Source organism: Rhea americana, unplaced genomic scaffold, assembly GCF_003343005.1.
Source record: "Rhea americana isolate MKP2758 unplaced genomic scaffold, rheAme1 scaffold_39, whole genome shotgun sequence".
Lineage (NCBI taxonomy): Eukaryota > Metazoa > Chordata > Aves > Rheiformes > Rheidae > Rhea > Rhea americana.
The window spans coordinates 4,759,954-4,784,131 of NW_028186523.1; the positions used below are offsets into that span (position 1 = coordinate 4,759,954).

The following is a 24,178-nucleotide window of genomic DNA, read 5'->3' on the forward strand; positions in this document are numbered from 1 at the left end:
GTCTGTGTTACTTATTGTTCCTGAGKGTAAGCCCACACGATCCTCCAGCAGTAGCCTTGGAAGGGCATGCCATCCTGTCTGGCACGTTTGTGCTGCAGCGGCATGGTAGAAAGAGAAGGGTTGATTTGCTTGTTTTTTTAAAAAAGAGGCAGTTAGTTGGAAATACAAATGCTAGCCGAAACTGAAGATGGTTACAAGTTGCTAAAGTTGGATTTCTGTTTTGAAGGCATTATTACGCATCTGAACATAGATATCACTGTTGTATAAGACTCTCTTGGATCTTGAAAAACCTATAGAGACAAGAGGAAGAGAGGAGAACTAGTTGGTTCAGATTTTGAATTTAGATCCTATTTATTAAAACCCCACTAATGTTGTGATGTTGGCACTCATGGTTTTGGAGCAGATTGAAAAGAGTGGGAAGATTTAATTGCAAAATTAGGGTTTGGATTTTACACCAATTTCCCTCTGCCCTTCCAGGCTGAAGTGATTGATATCCTCACTGACGTTAGCGATTATCGTTCATCTGGGTTATGAGACTGGTTATCAGGTGAGGGTATGTGGGGGTGTATCAAAGCTCTGGGTGTGCGAGAGGGACACGGGGATATCAGATGTGCTTCTCTGTGTGAAGCAGATGGGCACGTTTGGGCTATGCTTTACTACAACTCCTAGTTCTTGGTACACTTCGCTTCGTACCTTTGCTCACACTGAGTTTCTTCTTTTCTATTCAGATTGCCCAAATCGAAGAGCCTGTCTCCCCTCAGGATTAATTAAATGTGTGTCAGCTCCCTGAGGTTAAGATATTTCATTCAGTTATTTATAACTGGTTCCTACTTCTTGTCCCAGAATCTGATGAAGGTAAYTTGGAATTACAGGACAGTGGATCCAATTCAGCTTGCAATATATACTGAGTAAAGCTATCTTGCCATTTAACAGTAGATCTAAGGAAGGTAACAGGATTAATTCCTCAACAACATAAATTCTTCCTTTATTTAATTTACTACTATTGTAGCCTCTGACTGAGAGACAAAGAYAGATCGACTAGAAAACAGATGATATTCTGTTGATCAAGTCAATCTCTTGGATTATGCCTTAGTTTCCTGGCCTAATGTCATGGGGCTACTTTGCAGTGGGTCAGTCTTTCTGATTTTGCATATACAAAACACAGAAAGCCTCTGAAACATCTTGGGCTTATTTCAGTGCAAACCAGGAAACATTTTAAACTGTAGAAAAGTTTAATGGAAATCAAAGATGATTTCTTGTTGGGTCCACCCAATATCTACCCAAACACCTACCAAAACTGACGTTGCATCCAACACTTGCCCACACAAGAATTTGGATTCTGGATGACTAGAAATTTATCAACACATTTCACACACAAGTAAGAGCTCTGTTTTCTGCAAGAAAAACAGATGCAGTGTATCCATGAGATAAGCTTTGGAAACTGTTTTAATAAAAAAAAAAAATATGTTTACTAATGCATATTTTTTGTATACACTAAAACATGCTAAAAGATAATTGACACATGGTATGCCATGGTCCTGGCAGCAGGAACCAGGACATCACTAGTGTCTGGTGTGTTTCTAAACCTATTGTTGGCTTAGCCAAGTAACATCAATTTTAAACCACAGGCAAAATGAAGTCACTTACTGGAACTAACCTACTGGTTCATTTTGGGTCACTTTCTCCACTCAGTTCAATGTCAGGGCACCAGTGACTCCTTTCCTGTRCTGGCTGGGATGAGGATGTGCCAGCTGAGGCCAGAGACAGCCAGGCTCTGGGGAACTGCAGATGAACCGGAGGAATTGGAYTGGAACATCTCTCATATAAGGAACAGCTGCGAGAGCTGGGCCTGTTTATCTTGGAGAAGAGAAGGCTGAGGGTGGCTCTTATTAATGCCTACAAATACCTTAAGGGAGCGTGTCAAGAGGATGGGGCCAGACTCTTTTCAGTGGCACCAAGCAACAGGCACAAACTGAAACACTCTGTCTGAGTACGAGGAAAAACTTCTTTCCCGTGAGAGTGACGGAGCACTGGMACAGGTTGCCCAGAGAGGTTGTGGAGTCTCCTTCTSTGGAGATCTTCAAAACTCACCTGGTCRTGATCCTGTCTAATGTACTGTAGGTGCCCCTGCTTGAGCAGAGGGGTTGGATGAGCTGATCTCRAGAGGTCCCTTCCTACCTCAACCGTGCTGTGATTCTGTGAGCTGATTACAAGCAGTGGGTGAGGAGCTTTSCATAGAGAGAGAGATGGACCCCGCTGAAGAAGGGAGTTTGTTTATCCAGTCTCCCATTAAAAAACAAAACAGTAGGTTACAAAGCCTAAACACACAGAAAAGATAAACTGATTATTTAACTAATGTGTACTGAGCTAAAACAAAATTATTTTTAAGCCAACCTTTACAAAAATCCCAATTCTCTTGTTATTGTAAAAGGTATCACTACGTGCAACTAAGCCAAGCTTCTCTTTGTGTATCAACATGTTTACTTAAAAAAAATAAAAAAGAAAAGCAAAAAACATAATGTAATTTTGTCAGAAATGTAAGACATATTAGTACATAACTGTTATATAATAAACACACGTCCTTTACATGAAATTTTCATATAGCTTTAACTGGCACAGCAACTGCACCTCTACAAATGGAGGCAGTAGGTGCTCAGTATCACCAGCACTATGGCTTGTGGTCTTCTGGTCCCACTAGCCACAGTTTCAAGACCCGTTCCAAAAAACCCCTCTCTTGTTATGCTGTATAATGAAGAAAAGACTTTTCTGCTTTTTTGTGTTCTTCTTGCTTCCTAGTGTGTTTCCCATGATTTCCGTAGCACTATACCAAGCATAAATTTGATGAGGTAGTTGTGAACCTTTATTAAGGGAAAAAATTGTAGTATCTCTTTTGCTAGGTTAAAAATAAGGCAGCTAAGATCCTCAAAATAATCCTATTGCCCACCGTAATTAACTACACTCACAGCACCAATAACCTGTCTATCAACTTGCAAATGTAATAAAAGTGCCAACTTTTTTTTCTTTTTTTTTCTTTTTTTTTCTTTTTTAAGCAGAGAGTTAAAACATAAAAAGTTAATCCAGTGACTGCATTCCGTAGGGAAAAGTGGTTCATGGCTATAGCTTACTTTGATTTCCTGCAGTTTCTCCTTTCTACCCTTGTATGCTCAAGTTTGATTTTGATGYTTCAACCAACATTATGATTAAAAATCTTCTAGTATTTTTCTTCTATGTATAAAATCCTCTACATTCAAAATCTTATCTTTTTAAGAAATAATAAAGCATGTAAGGTTGTTGTCTCCCACTTTTTTGGAAGCGTTTTGCTTTTATTCCTATTTAAAAAGATAGAAAACACACTTGATCTGCAAAGCTCTCATAGTTTCTTCAGAACGCTATAGAAGAGTGACTGGCTCAGAAATCATGTTTTCTTTGTAGAYTGTGAGTTCAGTTGCCAGTAAATTCTGCTGGATCCTGAAAGCAGGTCGAACAAGGCTCTGGGTGCATCACCCAAAACACTGCCATTCTCATGGAAATGCAGAGCAATGCATCAGCAAAAGAGTTCAAGAAAACTTAGATTTCTTTGATCAGGCTCAGATGCACCCATTTAGTGCTGACAGCAGCCTTAATGCAGGGCGTTGCTCCAGATACTTTGCACCACTTCACCCAGATAGTGGTTTTGGTACTGTCCTCTGAATTATGTCTTAAGTGGCCGATGTGATGTCTCCCTGGTAGTGAGCTGCTCCCACGCGCACTTTTCTGCCCACATCCAAATGAAAGGAGGTGTAGAAAATGAGGAATAGCCATGACACACRTAACTTCAAAAATTTCTGCTTGCTGTTGTGAAAGCCGTTATCACAGGAGTCAGGGCTGTGTCCGGGTTGCTGTACAGATGATACCAGGTGAGCATCAGTAGAGTATGGGCAGGAGACACATTGCACCACAGGCCTCCTCTGCTTCTACTGAAGTTCTGCTGACACTGGTCACTAGATTGAACATAACWGAGCAAAACAAACAAATCCAGCACCAACGTGGAATCGAATTCTGACCRCCTGAATTTTCCCTCAGCCCTCCTTTCTAAAGATCATTTTTTCAGAAGTCCCCTTTACATAAGTGTTTTACCTGTATTCTATTTTATAACTCTGTCATGCTTGCTTCTCCCCCCTTTCTTGTGCATGTGTGTGCATGTACTCTTTTGTTACTTGTATTGTATAAGGTGCCTGGGGATATTCGCATCCTGTGCATTGTGTGGCATTGTGTTGAATAGGAGGTACAGAAATTAAAAGAGGGTCTCCTCCTACCCACATATGCCTTTTCTTTTGCAGGTTTTCCTGGAAGTTTTGTGTGAGGAGGGAAGGGAAGAGGTAAAATATGACTTGGCTGAGATTGCCGGATGCTGAATCAGCTGTGATTGCCTCACGTTTTTCCTTTCTTTTTAAATAAGGGGTACAGCTTTCAAAAACGTCCATCTGACTTCAGGTCCTACCCAGCCTGGCAGCCCCTGGTAAGTCACTTTTTTAAAATGGTGCATAAGCTCCTAAGTCACATGGGCACCTTCTGAAATGCCTTTATAACCTTTCCCTTCCAGGTCTAAAGACTAAGTGCTCCGGGATGCAACAACCTGCTGCAGCTGCTGCCAGCTAGCACAGCGCCCATGTCAGCCCCCGAACTGATTTTCCCCTCCCTTAAGCATTCTCTGCAGAAAGAGGAGATAGTCGCACTCCCTCCCTCCCTCCCTTCCCCCCTAAAAAAAAATAAAAAGAAAAAAGAACCTTAAAAGAAGAAGTTTGTTCCACTGCACTGCTATGTTTAAGGGAGGTGACTCCTGAGAGCTGACTCCCTGCTCCTCACACCTAACCCCTATGCACAGGCACAGGTCGCTCTGGCAAAACTGCCCAGAGACAGTGGGCTGGGGCAAACGTGAGCGAATCTGGGAGCAAGCAAGGACTTTAGCATCAAAATCCTTCAAAGCCTCAAAGGGAGCCTTTTGTTTTTCTTTTTCTTTCTTTCTTTCTTTCTTTTTTTCTTTTTTTTTTCTGTTTTTTTTTGTTTGTTTTTTAAAAAAAACAAGACTTACGCATCCTGGAGTTTCAGACAGATGAAAAATGCTATGAGAAACAGAAAACAATTCTAATTTCTTCTCATGACTGACAAGAACTGGCTTGTACTCSTATCAGTGGAACAATTGGCTTCACAATTTATTTGAATCAATTCTTGTTTTGTTCGGATTCCACCTTCTAATAAGGGTACTGCTGATTTTGAACTAGAAATCAGACATTGGCTAGGAGCTAATTGCCGTGCTCTGCAGGCATGTTGTCTATTTTTGGMAGGGGTTAGTTAGTATTTTATTTCCACAGCATCTTGGTTGTGCACTAAGTGTCTCCTCAGGTAAAGGCTCATCCAGTCCCGCTCACCTAGCGAGGCAGCTGCTGGGACTYGGTATTTGAAACCCTGGCAGAAAAGCAGAGGAAATTGGGGTGCCAGAGACCGGGGCCCTTGGAGGTGCGCTAGGAGAAAGAGTGGGGACCTGGCAAGCAACCCTTGTGCGTTGAAAGGTAAGAAAAGTAGCTGTCAATTGACATTTTTTCACTTTCTCCTTTGCAGAAATGTATATGTATTGGTCTCATACAGCCAGCATTCAAGGCCCTTATAACTGGTTTTATATGCTCTCCTAAAGGTTATTAATTCTTCCTACGGTGTTGCAGTTAGTTGTAGTACCTTATAATATAACTTCCTCATTAACATCAAGAGCTGTGATTATACAGTTGTGTTACCAAGGGCTTCAAAGACACAAAGCCTAAATATAATCTTACAGTAGCTTGTTAGAATACAAAGCACATCCTCTAATACATTTTTTTTTGTTTGCATAAAATGCAGTACAATAATGGTTCACTTGACCTTTGCTCCCCTGTATAGTTCATTTTAACATTGTTTGAAGAGCACACAGTTTGCATTTTGCCGGGCACAGGTGCTCCATCGCCTACTGGACATTGAGGCTGAGCCTCGCGGTCTTAGCGCAACCCTTCTCCCCCCTCCAGCAGCTGGACTCGGGGGATTGCTTTTGTGGTCCACCAGGAATTTCCTGTGATAGAATATCAGAAACCTACTGGTGACTGGTAGGAGGTGACTTCACAGGGCAAAAGTTCTCCCTCCACAATAAACATTCTCAGCGCCGCTGTGTAGATTTCCTATGCGGACCTGACAGCAGCGAGCTACTTGTCATCTTGACAGAGAAYGGCTCAGCAGAGGAATCGGAGCCCTCTACCACTCCGAAAGCAAGGCTGCACCTCAGCTGGGTTATAGCAATTCACCTCCTGAGAAATGGAAGAATTCCCACCACCTGCATTTATTAAAACACTCCAATGACCATGACTGAAAAGACTGTAAAAAAACACAAATCCACAGACAAAGACAGAGCATACACTGTATCACGCAGCCGGGTATCTATAGGCACTGTGATATACAGCAAGAGGACTAACTCGGTAATTAGGAGAGCACGGCACCGTACCCAGGCTTCCTTGGAGGATGTGGTGGTGGGGACAAGCAGGGGATATGCAGTACAGCATTTCTTGCAGGGGACTGTCATGGGGAAGATCCAAGGAGTAAATCCGACACTGTCACGTTTCACCAGGCCAGATGAAATAAAAGAGCTGTCAGCGGGCACTGGATTTGTTTAGCTGGCTGAAGTAACGTGCAACTGGGCAGAGTGCAGTGAAGTTTACAGACTGAAATAGCTTTGGGGAAACAATACATTAATTTCCTGTGGAAAATATGTCTACTAAAATGGAGACTAGCTTTGGTTGAGTGCAACAAGATAAAACAGTAAGCTGTAAAGCTCAAAAGAAAATACAGCTCAATGTTGGCTTGGAAGCTGCAAAATGCTGAAAAGTAATATTATCCTCAGAATCAGGGCTGTGCCAATGTTGTCCTTGGTACAGGCAGTGAGAGGAAGAGCAAGGATTTCCAGAAGATACCTTTAAGCTATCCCACCAATTCCTCAACATCCTTTAGCATTAGGCACCCAGCCTGCAGCCATGTCCTTCACTAAAGGCTTTCTGACCAGGTTTCACGTTCAGTGGACAAAACTCAGCACAAATCAAAGGCTCTTTATTYCTTCTTGAAATCTCATCACCAGCTAAAGGCCATTTCCACAAACAGGCCTCCATCAGGACATGTACCTGTCCAGCATCTCCTAATTGCMCTGCAGCTAGCAGCTCTGCATCATGAAGAGGTGAAAAAAGGCAATGGGAGACCAGCAGGAATACCCACAGCACTGGAAACGTTTGATGCTACACRCTTTGCTTGCCGATCCTGAGGTGCTCCTCTGTTCAGCCACGTTTGCATCAGCCCACTGTCGCCGACTCCACCACTTTGTCAGAGCAACCTGAGCCTCTGCGCAGAGGCGTGAGGAGCAGGGAGTCGGCACTTGAGCGCCTTCAACCAGAGCAGAGCAGCGGAGCAGAGCTCTGGTTTTAAGGTTTGTTTTCCTCTATATTCTGAGATAAAAATTCCCCGCTCCTAGCCCCATTATAATGTTGAGAATAGCATGATTTCTCTGAGCACTCTGAATATTCTCTCCAGAGAGCTTAATTCAAAGAAAAAACATCCACCTTACTGCACAATCTGCTAACGATGTCCTGGGAGAAAAGACAATATATTTAACTTCACTGTATTAACTAAACTCAGATTAGTTTTAGTGCAAAATAGATGTTTGTGCTGAGGAAAGACTAAATCCATCCGTCAAATACTTTGTGTGTGTGATCAAGGTTGATATTTTTTCAAGTCTCAGTGACTGAACTTCAGATCAGTTGCTATGTACTTAGGAGGAAGAAACCAGTTTGGTTAGCTTTTTTTCTATTTCACAGCAAGCAGAACACTGTATTCCATCTCTGTGGACCGTGACATCCCATGGCATATTAAAAGCCTTATTCAAACTGCAAGACAGCCATATTTTACACTCAGCAGGAGACTTTACGAAGAAGTATGAGGCCAGGGTTATTCTGACTCTGGACAGCTTGTCAAACTGGGTGCTAGGAACAAAGCTTAGGACATTCTCTGCCTGTTCATATGATCCTGAAATAAATAAGTAGAAGATTGCCTCAGCTGGGATTTTCTTTATATTACAAGAGGCTCTACACAGAAAAATGCCTAAATTCATAAGTAACTGAACCTGTACCAGTGTTTTTGTTCCAAGTCTCCATCCATTATGCAGTATCACAAAATCTGTGGAAGTGCTGTGGGCAGTTCTGCAAAGAACAGGGTTTAATCTTCCTTGTCCACACTTGAACAGAGTATTGAAACAGCAATACCTCAGTTTAAGACATGGACAAGACTCACTGGTATCTGGGAACTCCTCTTGCAACCTGGTCTGCATTGCATGTGCTAATCCATGGTTTTACCTAAAAACCATACCAAAGTCATTGGGTAACAGAAGAGCTTGAGAACTCCGCTATTTGTCTGCTCAGCGTTTGATTCCAACTATCTTTTCAAAGAAATGACAACTTCATTGATAGAAACCACAGGAATCTCCTCTGCTTTCTGAAACAATAAACTGCATTTATTGATCTCTAAAGCAAAGTCTCACGTGTTACTCTTCATTTAAAGAAAGAGTACCTTCTATTCCAATGTTTAGCCAGTTCGACTGTGCTGGAGAGAGCGCTTATGTGGCTCCAYGTGCCAGGAGCCCTTTTTCTTCTTCCTTTCCACTCCAAAGCCATCTGAAGCAACCAGAAATGGCAATTGCTCTGCAAGCTGGATATTCTTCTTGCTCTTCCACTTTAGCATGTAAGGCTGGATTTAAGCTGGAGAGACTGATATCTTGAGCGTGTGCTGAATGACATAACTATTCACATCTCTCCTGAATGCCATATGAAGAAGAATTAGAAGCCTCACTGACTTAAAGTGATTGCCTTCTGTCTTCTTAGCTTAAAACTACCTATTAACAACCAGATGGTGACAGAACTATATTTCATGTACAGCTTTACCTGTTTGTAACACTGGAGAACTGGCCATATTGTGGCTAGGTCCATCGAGTGATTTGATTTTTGGGTGAAAGAGAATAGATGCCTTTTTCCTTCACAGTAGGCAGCTTAGTGTCTCATGCCATGTTACAAACACAGAATGCACATCACAAAATTGACTTCTCATTACACTTTATTTATAGAAACAAATACAAAAAAAATCATTCATTTGTATTACAGTTGACTTTCCCCAGTTACTTGTCTAGCATTTGGCTGTTTGGTACTGCTTTCATGCACAGAAGACTAAGTCTCAGCATATCTTTAATTTGCAAGCAGAGCCCTAGAGAAGTAACTTCACTCCCACTACTCCCACTAAGCAGTAACTTCACAAGCATCTTAGTGGCACTGTTTGCAGAGTGAGTGCAAGAAAAGTAGTAGCGTAATGCAACTCTAATCCCCTTGAAAACTAGTCCAAACATATTATGCTTAATTAGTACTTTTCATTGCTACTTAAATCTTTTAAAATAAAGAAGAAAAAAGAAAGAAAAAAAAAAGGGCCTTTTTGTATTATCTGTCTAATACTTCTAACAAGCTTAAAATGTTCAACACAGTTTAATTATTTCTTTGTAATGACAGTATTCATCTAACCATTTTTGACTTACAGATATCCTCAAAGATCCTCAAATATTGCAGTTTTTAACACCAGGAAATGTAAAGGTACAGATTTCCTATCTGCTAACTGTTATCTTTTAAAACTCCTCTTTCCTTCTCCCAGAAGTTGTTGCCTCATTAATCTCCACGCCTGACTGAAAGTGTTAAAAGCTTTCATGATCAATTTATTATAAAAAGATATCTCAGAGAAGCTGTACTTCCTCTATTTTTAAATAGTACTTTCTGTTTTGGTGCAAACCACATTTTTAAATGTTACAACCTCAAAGCACCTTAGAGACTTTTCATCCCAAATTATATAGATTTTAATCACAGTAACTACTTAACCAAGAATTGAAGTGCTTGCTCTGGTAGCTCAGGAATAGTAACAAGCCCAGCTGGCGCAGAACAGCTGGGATAATATCTCCCCCCAGTGGTCATTAATAACCGTCATGCTTAGACACTTCTCTACATTAATCTGTGCAGGTAGTTTTAAAGAAAAACAAAGACTTCAGCCTTAATTCTCACTTCTTGTAAAGCGGCAGAGAGTTCACRGGCATACCTCCTGCAGTACAGCCATGGAGGTATCTTCTTGCAAGTAGAGCCTGGTACCACTACACGCTCAGAGCTTTGCAAGCCACAATTGCAACAGTCCTGTGCAGGCATCAGAAGGACTTCACATGTTGACTGCTTTCTTAACTGATGGCACAACCCCAGAGGGCTAAAAAACACTTCYACAGGCTAGAGGCTGCCCGTTGGTGCCTGCTTCCTCCTTACCTCTTGCCACTCTCCACCTTCATCTGTGTTGTCCTTGGAAGACAGCCAGGTCTTCCTACCTTCCTCCATGAGTAGTCAGCTGYCCCTTCTTCTGGGTCCTGGTCTTTTAAGGAATAAGAACATTTTGGTGGCTAAATCCCCTAGAGAGAGGCCAGGAAGTCAGCAACATACCAGCCAACCTCTTTCTTGAGCAGTGAAACACACTCTGGCTCTGCTGGTGCTTCTGCATAGCTGATTTACCTCCTAATTTCCTGCTGACTCACAGAGGCAGGTGCACTTTCTTAACTCCAGCCAGGGCAGAAAAGAAGCTGGTTCCTCTCCCMAAGAGAACTAAAAGAAAGAAGGGATGTTTCTAGGTAAATGAAAAGCAGTCCACATCTAGGGAAGAAGTTTAGGCTAAACATYATGCTTGGTGTTTATCTGAGTAATCAATAAGCCAAGCTGCAGATGGGATAAGTTAGAAAAAGGATGACTGTTCCTCTCAGAGRAAATTAGGAAATGATCTTATTAATGTAATATATATACTAGGCTAGCAGTAGCTACTTGTCTTTCGTATTCTCAGTATATGCACTCGAAAGCTGTCTGTCTGYGATACCACTGAGCATCAAAATCTGTCTTGTCAAGGAGCAGTAAGCGAGGAAAAAAGTGCAGTCAGAGTGTAAGCGAAGAGAAGTAGGTAACTGGCACAGATCAGCATAGAAATTCCACGTGCGAACCGAAGTTACATTAGTCAAATACATTCTAAATGCTTTCGGAAGCTGGGAACTTCATGATGTAAAAGCGAAGGGTTCTAACTGCCACGGCGTTTTAACCTTCACGTAAATCACACCGCGACGGAAAGCGTTGGTTTTACCAGTGTTATATAACATTAAGATTGCTGCCGCTGCAGAAAAATTTTTTAGGGAAAAAATGCTTTTGTTTCCGTGTTGCTTCCGACGGGATGATTTGTGGATTCCCCTCTCTGGTCAGCATGTTTGTGCGCATCCTTCAGCCAGCGGCAGGGAAGGGATGTGTATGCCCACACAAATAATTTCAGAGCAGCACAGCTACGGAAGTCCAGCTTCTCTGGCTTAAAACTTGGAGTTAAATTTTCTGTAGTCTAATGAGAGGAATTCATATTTATGCCTGTCTTGATGTGGGGAACACATTAGTCTCTTTTTCTATCCAGCTAGATCAGCAGGATTAGCAGACAGGCAAGCATGCGCAGTTGCACAGTGTTTGTTCCCTTAGGAAACTGAACCGAAACAGGAAAACTTGGTTGTAGCATCCTCCTAAAGCAAAGGAACGCTGCTTGTGACTGTGAGAGGTTATGATAAGGAGCCATCATGTTACAGGAGTGTCAGCTGGTGTTAGTATTAGCTACCAAAGCATATTTCATTTCCTTCGTGACTGGATCTGTGGCTGAACTTTGCCRGCTCTTGAACAAGTGGCTGTGCAGGCGCTGCCAGCTCTTGCTCTACCTGGGCCTCCCAAACGTTGTGCCCAGTGGACTCCTAGCAATCGTCCAAAAATATTGTAAGCTGTCATGCATCCAGGTCAAAGCTTTATTTGAAAACGCTGTAAAGATTGTTTAGCATGATAGCTTATTTATGACTTGCAAGCCACAGCTTGAGAAAAATCAGTGGCTTACATACCTTATTCTTTGACCAAAAGAAATTAATACCCAGGGAATAGTTTRCTGATGGGATTCTGATCGTCAGCTAGGGGTTAAAAAAWGTATGCTTCAGTGTAGATTTGTTTTCAGATTGAATATGGAAGAAAGCAAAATAAAACAAAAARAACMMAAGGAAGATATCTAATTGATCCAGACAGGGAGGGCTTAATCAAAAATGAATTATGCCATGAGTCGGAGTGGCCTGTGTCCCATGGGATCAGCAGAGAGGTTTGTCACATGGTCAGAGAGGCCTCAGAGTCCTAGAAAGGATGGCACAGAGCTGGTGGAAATGGGGGAATGGAGGAGAGAAAACATTTAAATTCCAGGAAATTAAATAACCTTTAAAGTTTCTCCCATGTCATAAGAAAGGCCTCATATGAAAGAAAAAGTTATCTTTCCCCTTTGACTTTTCTTTTAGTAACAGTTTTCTGTTCATGCTAACAATCTGAATGAATTGCTCAAATATCCAAAACAATTCAGTTACTTCTTAGGGACTACGAAAGATGCATCATTATTTAAATGTCTCTGCACTGTACAGCTTAGGGCATGAAGCTGCACTTCCCTGTGTTCTCTTTACTTAGATTAGTTGATATGCTTCTACTAGGAAGTGGCATTAAAAATTTCTTCCAATTTTTTTTCAAAAAGAAGTCAAAATCTTGACACTGTAAGCAGAAATAATCACAGTTGCTTTCTTCTAATAATGAGTATTAGTGGATAGAGATAGAAACTCAAAGGTCTCTCCATAGTGTTTCAGTGTAGATCATGCACTTCCTGATGGTTTTCTGCCACTAGAAGAAATAAAGAACCTCGGCAATACAATCTGATATTTGAAGTTTCACTACTTGGTATTTTTAGAAGAAAGCTGGGTAAAATTCAAGTGAATGTGCAATGGGCAGAAATGCTGAACCATGAGAAGACTAAGATCAAGTAGGTACACTTAGCTTTAACTTGCACAATTCTTTGGCTGTGACTGAGGTTAGGAAATGTCTCTATAATTGCAAATGTATGATGAATGCAGTCACATTATGAATAAAATACAGGTAAAAGCCAAGTGAATTGGTGGAAAACCTTGTGAAGTAAAAAAGGAAGTATATAAATAAATGGCCCAATTCCTTCAATAGTTCAAAAAAGTCTCACTGAAGYGCTTGAAATTTTGGATGCTTAAGAAAATCAGAAGAAAAACATCAGGATTATATGACCATATTTTTTTTCCCCAATGCTGTAYGCAAAATTCTTACAAAGGCACTTGAGTCTGAAAGATCAAGCTCTTCTGGTATGCTGGTCTCGTTTCATTTGCAATTATTCAGGGAAAGGAACCACTTACAAGGTACAGCTGACATTGGGAACCTTTAGGTGAGTTCCTCTGGAGGACAGATGAGAGTGTAGTCCCACGGTAACGCATTAGCAAAGTGTCCTTCACGCACAGACGTTCCAGACTTTAGACAGAGGTGTGCAAACTGCTCACTGGCAAGTCACTATCTCTGTCCCAGGAAGAACAACTTTGCCTCAATAATTAATTGGAAAATATTAAAAGAGACAGCCCAACTCATTTTAAAAGCTACCCCTTCTTAAAATCTATACCCTAGTCTTAATCATATGGCTTTTCTTCCAAAAAGGGAACAGTGCCTCCACACTACTGAGCTTGTAGGCTTCCAGGTGGAACAACAGGACAGAGATTTCCACCTCGAWTATGTCTGAGACCTGTCTGCTGCTGCTTTTCCTCAGAGGAAGGCTGAGCAGGTAGCATTGGCTTTCTCCTTTTAGACTACTCCCTCACCCTCATCCACAGCTCTCCTTACTGGATGTGCCTCCAGCTCCTAACCCAGCAGCAAAGCAGTTCAGTGCAGGGAGCCAGGTGGGCTGACAACCTGCTCCCCATCTGCTTAGGACGCTGGTGCGGGGAGTGCTGTAGCCCATGCTGGGATCACAAAGCTCTCCAGGGGTCCCTTTCTCCAGTGCTTAATATTGCTGGAGGACTATAAGCACACGAGGGGTGGGTCAGGGAGAGTTTTAAGCATGTTGGAGGGTGTCACTGAGTGCTTTCCTATGGCTATGTCTGCGAGTATTCCTGTGTCTACGCTGCTGGTGCTGTATACTACATCTGATTTCAGACTGATCAGACATACAGCACAGGATTTATAAAGTTGCCTGAGACTCTGGGTAGATTTTCCAGGTGTAAAACCCCAATCGAGCTTTTTTCCAGCTGTAATGTTAGCACTAGTCATTGCTAAACCCATTTAAAAGAGCTCTAGTACTAGTTCATGTGCTGCAGTGCCTGCAGAATAGATGYATCATTCACGGCATGTAACAGAGTTTGCAGTGACAGACAAGCAGCGCTGCAGCTTAACACCTAACCTGACACTCAGGCATCTGGGCTTAAATTTCCCTCTTGTGTGAGCAGAGATAATCACTAAGGCCCAGGACCACAAATGGATTAGAGCGACCCAAATGGGATTTAAATGGAATTTAAGCACCTACAGATACAGCCAGACCAACACAATTATTACAGCTCAACGCATCTGTCAGCCAACCTCACCGCCTGACGGTTTGCGGGTGTTGAGCCTGCTCGATGGAGAAACAGCACAGTAGCTGGAGCCACGAACGCTCTGCTTGCCCTAAACCGAGCTGATCGCACGGGGCCATGGCATCACCTTAAAGCTCCTCTCCTGCTTCTTCGCCAGCACCGGCGTCCCAAACACATCCAGCCAGCTCTGAGYGCGGACAGGGCAAGCCTGCAGCTACCCTCACTGTCCACGCAGACACAGCTGTTAATCAGTGCCCTGCTTTACTCCCTACAATCACAAGAAGGTACTTCGACACTGGAAAACGTTAACTTATTTTTCCCCATAACACTGCTGGGAACAAAGACAGGAATCTTGCACTTATGGTCTGAAATAAGGAAAACAAGTGGCTTAGTCTAACTGATCAGCAAAACTCCCATTACCTCAAAAACAAATGCAAAGAAGGGGAGTCATTAAAGACCTGATCCTGTGCTCCTTATAAACTTAAAGGTCACAGTCAAGGTCCTCTGAATATTTAGCTTTCAAAATTAAGAACCTGAGTTCCCTTTATGACTAAGACGGGTCAAGTCACTGTCTGTGACTGAATAAGCATAACACAGCATTAGCTTTCCAGTGTGAGTAAAATTATCTTTGAATTTAAGTCAGTTTTCAAGATTTTTTAAGATAATTATTCAAACTGACTATGCACATGAATTTCCTTTTAACCTCATTGGTAAACTAACTGTGGAGAAGAAACCAAGGAGAGCTGCAAACGCAGGTGAAAAAAACATGCAATTTTTCATTCAGGTAAATATTAGCAGGCAGCAGTTTTGAGACACGTATCAAATTCCATCGTTAGTTTTTCAAAGAAGGAAAATATTTGCGTTACATTTGGGTGTAAAATGTTGCCGTTCTCATTCCTGATGCCCAGGCGCCGCGGGGTCCCGGGGGCAGCGTCGGGCACTGCCACGGGGATGAGGATGTGACTGGGTGGGCACGAGGATCAGCCTGCCAGCGCCCTCGGGGTCCTGAAACCTGACAGAAACCTGTGAAAACTACAACAATATAAAAAGAAAAATAGGCCACAACTTTGTAGACTACTTTGCATAAAAGTGAAGTTTCATGCATAAAGCATCAGAGTATCTGAATCCCAAGCTTACAGAAACGCAATGACTGTTTCAAGGTTGATATTGCTTAGAGATTTCAATCTGCTGCCTTTGATAAAGAGATTTTTGCCTCAGGAATATGTCAGCCATGCCTCCAGAGAAACATTCCAATCACTGATGGTTAGCTGATGAAAATACAGTGGATTTTAAAATACAGAATCTTTATTTTTCTCATGGGTTAATTAGAAACATACCACGGATACAGAATCTGAGTTGCATGGAAAATAATGAGTCAGATGTAAATAATTATCCGGAGAGAGGGAAAAAGAAAAAGAAAAAAAAAAAGGCAGCTTTTTCCATTCAGCAGCACAAGGCTGGTACAAGTTCCTAGGTATTTCATCCAGGAAGAACCAAAGTTTTCTCTTAACCACAGAAAAACCCTGTGCTCTGACTCTTCGTATAGCCAAATGCTGTGCTAGTAGCAAAGAGCTACACTGAATCAACCAGAATTTATATTTTCAACATTCAACAAACATTTGAAAGACAAAAGACCCAGTCCTGAGGGCTCCTCTTTAGGCCTACAGCTTGGGTTTCATGTGAAGCCCACTAGCATGCGGKCAATTCAGAACATCACAGGCTGAAGTCTGTGATTTTTCTTACAAGGAAAAATGTTGCTTTGGTTACACTGGGAAGGTTGTTTCCCCAAATTTATATGGTTACTTTTTTTTTTAAGCAAAAATCACACATAATCAGCAGTATGTTATAAGCTTGAAAATTTAGGTTAAAAAAAAAGAAAAACAGAAGCATTCTGGAACTTAGCCTTTTAGTTAGCTTTTACTCTTCATCTTTAACAGAAAATTTGCTCAGCCATAGTATTTCCATCAGGATCTGCCACGGTAAAGGAAAAGGTAGTGCTTTTCGGGTAGCAGTAGCCTTGTCAGGAGTTTTGCTTGGGAGGCAGACATCAGTAAACAGAAAATTCTACRACTCGGAGAATATCCCTCCGTGCTTAACATTGGATTCACTAAAGCGGGATGTGCAAAGAGAATCCAGACAGCCACGATTTTATTGAGGAAAGAAAATAAAATCAGGACCTTAAGCTGAATGTCCTGGCGATTGGCGTTGGCTGTTGCACAGCTTGCTTAGGGCAGCTGCAGGCAGCACTCCCAGGAGACTACCAGCAAAACCTTCAGGGCTCCAATGGTTAAACAAGCTTCCAAGCGACCTTAATTTAATCTTTGGAAGACTATGCTAAAAACAAAGCCCCAAAGCAATGATGGAATAAATGAGCTGTTCACTCTGAAGTTTAAATCTCCCAGATTAAAAGAGTGAATAGTCACTGAATTCAGTGAATTCCCATAGGAATAAATGCATCTGGTCACTAGGTGTCAGCCTTGTCTGCACCAGAAGAACTTCTCCCTATCCAGCGAGCAGATGCAATTCCTACACTACTAATGAGCTTAGTGGCCTTGTAAAATGGGGAGAGGAATGAGAAGAGGATGTTGTTTGTGTGGGATGGTTGCATAATTTGTGTTGAATGGTCACTGGATAATATAATACATGTTACCTGCAGGGAAATGTTGAATGTTTCTTTCATGCTGAGGAGACTGGACACTGGAGGTCAAGTGCAGAGACTGTAGAAGATCTGAAACAATGAACCAGGGAGCCAGAGGAATAAAATCAGCAGGGCATAAGTAATGAATCAGTAACTGTTTTGCAAGGCTCACAATATTTACTGTTGGTCTTAAAACACCAGTTGTTGGAATCATGCCAATGCATGAAAATGCTGGCTCCAACTTTGTTTTAAATTTATTTCTAGCCTTCTTGGATACAGGAACAATGCATGGAAACAAGATTCCTGCAGAGCTGAAAACTAAGGACAACATAGAAAACCTAAAGTGTATTCTTTAAATGATTTCTGGAACACTTACAGTTAATAACAGTATAGTCAGCAAAAGCAAATCAGCAATGCAGCAGAGTCTGAGCAGTGTTTGCAGCATACTAGTACATTTATGGTTTTGGAATTTCTTCCAATGGAGACTATTATGCTTTGTTTCTCATTTTCCCGGATCTGTGAAGATTCTCTCTCTCTCTCTCTCTCTCTCTCTCTCTTTTTTTTTTTTTTTTTTTTGCTAGAGTCAACTACACTACCACGGCTGCAAATCACTGCCCGCTCACTGGGAGTTACTGCCTGTACGGATCTGTTGCAATTGCAGTTTCTGGGCATGGCTTCACTCCACTGAAAGCAACAGTTTAGGCTGGAAAAACATGCATTTTTCACAAGATGCAGCAAAAATGATTTGACTGCTTATAGCCCTCCATTTTCTGCCTAGGCTGTCTTAATAGATAGATACGCTTTTCCACAATTAATGAAGACAATATTTGATTCCCTCAGATACTGACACAGGCAGCATGTTTACATCCTGGCTAGGGTAATCCATTTCATGATTTCCCTATAGTGAGCACCTATCTTGAATGCTGAACTTATAAGGGTGTCTTCCAATAACAAACAAACAAACACGCAGCAATAACAAAAACAGTAAGAAAGCCACAATTAGCCCAGATATTTTGCAAGTCCTGGAAGTCAGGGAGGCAGCAATCTGATGCCAGCCAAGCTCAACATAAAACTAGTAGGATAATATTTTCACTGGAACAGTCTCAAGTCTAATGCATGGCCCATACCCAGACTGTCTGCTGTGGGGATTAGTGTGATTTACTTTGCAAAGAAAAAGGTAAATAATTGCCTATGCACAGAACAACAAACAAGGCTGTTGGGTTTCAGGGACCCAGAAATCATTGAAAATAGAAGATATGGCAAGTTAAGACCTGCAGAAGGATCAGTCCTGAATCTGTTTTATGTAAAAAGATCACCATTCATCACAGCCGTTCTGTGTTGGGGACCCTGAGACACATTGGACGACTTATTCTCAGAGCACAGTGAGTGTGTTTAAATATCTTGGTCACCTTTTCTGGTAATCACAAGCACCACTTGCCAAAGCAGGCACATTAAGGGCGCTACCCTCTTCTCCCATTTTCCCTAATTTGCAAGTGCAGGTGGCTTTAATTTCCAAGGCTTGCTTTCACAGAAAATGTGTACTTTAAAGATAGCACAGATATTAGCAACTTATTAAACAGGTATCAAGAGAGTAGGCAAACAAATTTTGAATGGCAATACCATACAGAGCTGGGAGTCATCCACTGTGAGAGAGCCAGAGGCTTCTAGCTGGGGTTGCCACTGACTTCTGCATCCTGGAAAAACTGCTATGCCCTACAGCTGCACAATAACATTGATAACCTGATTGCTAGCATTTCATCTCTTGTCACAGCAGGATTTGCTCCAGCTTGGTTTTCTTAGATCAGCATGCTTATTTTCAAAGACAAATACAATCTACTATACCAAGATTCAATAGTTCCCAAAGATGAGCCAGGTTTACAGCATATATTAGGTACTTCACACTGGTGACATGGATCCTGGAGGAGATACTCCAATTATTAACTTCAAGCAACTTTTTTCACTGAAGACAGCCCTTCATATTTAAGTTTAGATGTATAAAAACACACTATATGTTAAAATTACCTTTATAGTTAGAAGAAGCTAGACAGCAATTTATTGATTGCTTATCTGCTTCAGGATTAACCCAATCATTCTTCAGGCTCCACTGAACATACCCATCAGATTTCCACTTATTATAAAACAAGCTTAGATAACTGTCTAAATGTGAGCCATATGAATCTAGACTGGCGTTACTTTTGAAATGGAAAGTATCTCACTGCATTAAATTTATAGGGAACTGAGACTCTGAATCACAGCTATGTTAAAAGGAATAAAGAATGCAAGTAGAGAATCTATCCCTGTTAGATATTAAGAGTGAATTTATACAAGGTACTCCACTTTGGGAGCAAACTGAACTACACTTCATCACAAGAAAGTCCATAGAGAACCAGTTTATTTTAAGTTTACGCATCAGCTTATTTTCCAAAGCCAACTCGACCAGACAGCACAATCCTACCAGGATACTAGGATGAAGCTTACGGAGGTCGGAGTTCAGGTTTCCAAATGTGCCATGAGAGACTGATTTGGGCAGTGACACATCGAAATGCAAAGCATCTAACCATCAAGACTAGTATCTTGTGTACGTAATTCTGAGTTAAATTCATAGGTATCCTTGTAGGAGTTTTTCTCAACTCCACATAAACTCAGAATCTATTGCTTAAAAGGTTCTCCAGATCACTGTTTGCAAGCGCCTTGGAATCTACGAGGTTAACAACTAAACAACATTGCTGTTGACATTTTTAACAACAAAAGCAACACCAGTGCAGGAAACTCAAGCCATGAAAAACCCCATCGTATAAACAGATGCAGGAATGATCAACACTTTTCCTGCTCTAGAGGCACATAAAACAACCAGATTTTCAAACTTAGAGTGGGCCAGACAGGATGACACTGTGAGAATGACTGAGCCTTGTAGTTCCCACAATTGCAACTGAAGAAGCGAGAAGAGACCTCGAAAGATGCAGATGCAACAGAAGGAACATTACCAAAATGGTTGGAATAGATCTGAGGATAGTTTGTTCAACCGAGAAGCTTGACTGTTCTTTAGATAACGCCATATTTCTGCTGCAAAAGACCAAGATGGCCACTTGGGCTAGGAGATGAAGGAGCATAAAGATCGTAATCTTCCTCTAACTGGTAACTATACCAGACCAGGACTTTTAACTCTGTATTTTCATATACTAAAGCACAACACCATAAAGTCACATAAAACTGGTACTTACAAAAAACTATTCCGATCTGATCCCTGAGGATCAGGAAATTTTAAGAGACAAAGCTGCGTATAGAATATACGGCCACTTTGGACTGACACAGCATCTGTTGTATTTCAGATGCATACAAGTAAGAACCTGTGCAGCTGTTCCATATTAATACACTGAGAGAAATTTTTACAGCACTCGCTCAACTTTGCAAAGTTAAGTTTTTGCATTAACATTTTAAGATACATCAATAAAACAGAAAATAATAAATACCAATGGGAAGCTATCTTCATAATTGATCACTTTTATATGACTTCCTGGAGCACTAACATCAATTATGCTCGCATGTCAAAACAATGTTGGCACACTGCCAGCAAAGATTCAGATCAGAGCTACGAATTTATGCATCTTTCTCACTGCTTTCTTAAAATCAGTGAAAAGTATATTGAACTTCTGGGTGTTAAACATGAGTATGATACTATGAAATGTAATGAATGAAAGTCAGTATCCCTTTAAAGTACCAAATTTTTTGTAGGCAAACATAAAAGGAAAGATGCATTTATGTTAATCAGCTTCAAGTCTGCAGTCAGCAACCTCTAAGTACAGTATTAACTAGCTAACACTAGTTAGTAGAGTCTAWCTCATAAGAAATAAGCAATTTCTAATTATGAAGGTAGGTACCGGTTCAGAAGCCTTTCTTTTGATTGCCACTTTGCAAATGTGATCATTTTTCTCAAAGAGCATTCAAGAATATGTTATCAATAAAAATTAACATGACTCTCAATATTTTATGGCACAAAATTCTTTTTCCTCAGCTACTTGATAATGCTTTTCCTGTTACAGCAGATTCAATTCTCTTGCTGTGAAATACACTGTTGCATACAATCCCCCCCCATCAAAACAGGATATCCAAAGCAATTATTTATCTTATGAACATGAAAACACRGTACATATGCTTAAGTAAAGAGATTAGCCTTAGATGCCAATGCTGGCTTAGTCTTGCAAAGAGCCTGCCCATCATATAAACGACATTCCATTCAGAGGCTGTTTATTACGGATTTATTAGAAACCTTGTCAATAACTCACTTGTGCTTTTGRTAACTCTGTATGCAGTTGCCAGGAGACTTGTGCTCCTCAGGAGATAAAAYGAACAGGAAATCCTCTATAGCCCTTGTCACTTTTTCACTAGTAAATAAAACAAGAATTACTGTTATAAAAGGCTAGCTACTGTAAACAGAAAAACAAATATTGCATATTTTAAATACGGCAACATAGGGCCCTTTTTGCCCTCTCCAATTCTAAGAGGATAAAAGATCACCTTTATATGGTAGAATGACCGGATTTTGAGGAACGTGGCTGTTTTGGCTCCAAGGTATTTGTAGCATTATAGTATCAGAACCAGGATACAGCTGCCTTGTGACTAAGACGTCGTTCGCTGAATAAGTGCTATCCAATCACTCGACGTCACCAGACATCTGTTTCCTGTTTTCATTCTTTCTTTCACTGTTATCATTTTATCCAAGTTACCCTTTCACCTGAAAACCATTTAGAAACCTGGAATAACCAGCATGTGCATGCATATATGTATCAAAGAAGTTGATCTGGAAAAAAAAATGCTGAAAGCAATTTCTTCATTTTAATGCAAACAGAAGGAATAGAAACAAAGTTGCCTTACCCCTTTCCCCCCTCCCCCCCAAAACACACAATGATACATAAACACTTTTGTCCTCTGGTCTTCACTAATATGACTAACTTCCTTCTTTGCTTCCAGTTAAGTAGCTTTCCTGTTGAGTACCACAACCTCCACAAAATACAATTGTGAATTGATTCATAAAAACAGAAACATTATGGCACAAATAAGGGAAGGCAATAAATACTCCTTTCCCCCCCCTTCCCAACTCCTTCCCAAATGGAGGCAGTAGTATTGTAATAACAAAAAAAAAGTATCGCTTGTCATTTAAGTTTCCACACCAACAATCATCAGGATGCAGAACAGGATACATCTAAAGTGAGAAAGTTATTTACTCCACATTCAAGTTAACACCAGTTATATTTTTTTGGCACAAAGTAGTATTCTTAATGTGCCAAAAAAAGTGTTGTGCATCTTATAAAAATACTCTTGTTAACACCACTGAGACCRAATTCCTGCTATTCACAATCCAGTCTTACACCAGTGTTGTTTTGCTATGTTGCACCTATACTTAAATGACAAGTCAGGAGAATGTCCATTACTGACAGCGTATAACACACACTAACAGGGACAATAGAAACTGAAAAATAAATTGTCAAAAATTAGTGACATTTCATTGTTAATCTCTGGATTACAGACTATTTGCTCAGTGGGAGAATGAAAGAGCTTTGTTTTATTCTGCTTGTGCTAACAGATGGTCATATTAATTGACAAGTTAGTTACAGTTGTTATWTTAGAGATACAGGAGACTGCCACTCCAAGGGTTTTCCCTACAAGATGGGACRGCTTGGCACCTACAGGAAACCGCAAGTAGCATTTCCAAGGGCATGTAAAAATTGGAAAGCAAAGTTTATTCTTGTGTTCTGATCTTCCGGTCTGTTTCCTGCATCCTGATATCCAAATTATCCCTATTTTAAAGCCAAACTCAGCTTTTATTGAAGCTGAAGTAATTATGAAGCATCTCATTAATTTGTGAGGAGTCAGATCAAGTTCYAATACATTAGTCTCTTCTCTTACCTTTCAATCTTGATCCATGGTCCCATATGCCCAGTCCTAGGCATCCAGATGAATCTTAAAATATCAATGCATAGTAATAATGTCTAACATCTTTCTCAAGGGTATTATCTGAAGAAATGAGTGCAGGACACAAAATCAAGATCTTTCAAGCTCACTTGATGGCAGTGTCAGAATTCAAAAAATATAATTGATAAACTCTTCTGTTCTACGGCATATTTATTTTTCTTTACCAAAAGAATGGATGGGCTACCTCTCAGAGGTATTCAAGATAATGTTTTGTATACTAATATTATAATACTCTGATATAATCATAACACTAATATTAGTTCTGTACCGTCATGTCTGAGATTTTAAATTGTGGAAAAAAAATAAGTATTAGGTCAAGCTACTCTGTGGAACGCTCTTCTAAAATAAATGCAACACTAAAATACTTTGAGAAAGTAACAGGCAAATCACTGCAAGAGAAAGTGCTCAAATACACACTTTATTCATATCAGACTCTACACTGTTTCCAAAGTTAAGACTTTTCATTACATTGTGTTATGACAACAAAAAAAAAATGACAGCTATATCAGTAGATTACATAAACAAAAATTTGTTTTGTCTAGTACAACAGAAGTCAAAAAAAAAAARRAAAAAAAAGAAAAACCCACTTTGTAGCCATTATTTCATACCCAGATGTTTCCTGTACACCTGCAGTTGTCTCCAACCCTGAATTCATGAGCTATAGTATTTCAGCAGCCTCTCATCAGTTGGCTTCAGGATTTTCTTGTCAGTCATGTTTACAACCCATCCTGGAGCAAGACCAAAAAAAATCTGTCTAGGATCCTTGCGCGTGCTTAACATTTGGAAGAGTTCATCCTTAGTTATGTCWGGTAAGACATAACCATATTTCTTGGCAAGTTCAAGCCTGGCTTCTGTAACCTTACATGGATCTGCCAGATACCCACGATTCCTGGCATCTGTGTAGTAACGGACTAGATCTTCAGGTGGAAGCATTCGCTTTGGAATAGGCTGGCCACGCAAAAAAAATACTACTGGCTTACATAAAATTTCTGTGTACAAGCAAAAAAAAAAAA

The 24,178-nt window shown here is 40.7% G+C and overlaps 1 protein-coding gene and 1 long non-coding RNA gene across 2 annotated transcripts in view; both read right to left on the bottom strand.

The window, feature by feature from the left end:
- Positions 1–15,295: 15,295 nt before the first annotated feature.
- LOC146591059 (uncharacterized) lies at positions 15,296–22,026 on the bottom strand. The gene is made up of 4 exons (XR_014896873.1): positions 21,711–22,026; positions 21,479–21,577; positions 17,208–17,285; positions 15,296–15,589 (listed from the first exon to the last, which is right to left on the bottom strand). It is a non-coding gene; the product is annotated as an uncharacterized LOC146591059 (long non-coding RNA).
- Positions 22,027–23,555: 1,529 nt separating this feature from the next.
- Positions 23,556–24,178, bottom strand: part of MRPL15 (mitochondrial ribosomal protein L15) — an 8,189-nt gene continuing 7,566 nt past the window's right edge. The window contains exon 5 of the mRNA XM_085313593.1: positions 23,556–24,154. Within this exon, the coding sequence (XP_085169719.1) occupies positions 23,817–24,154 (338 nt within the window). The 3' untranslated portion in view covers positions 23,556–23,816. The remainder of the gene's footprint in view (positions 24,155–24,178) is intronic.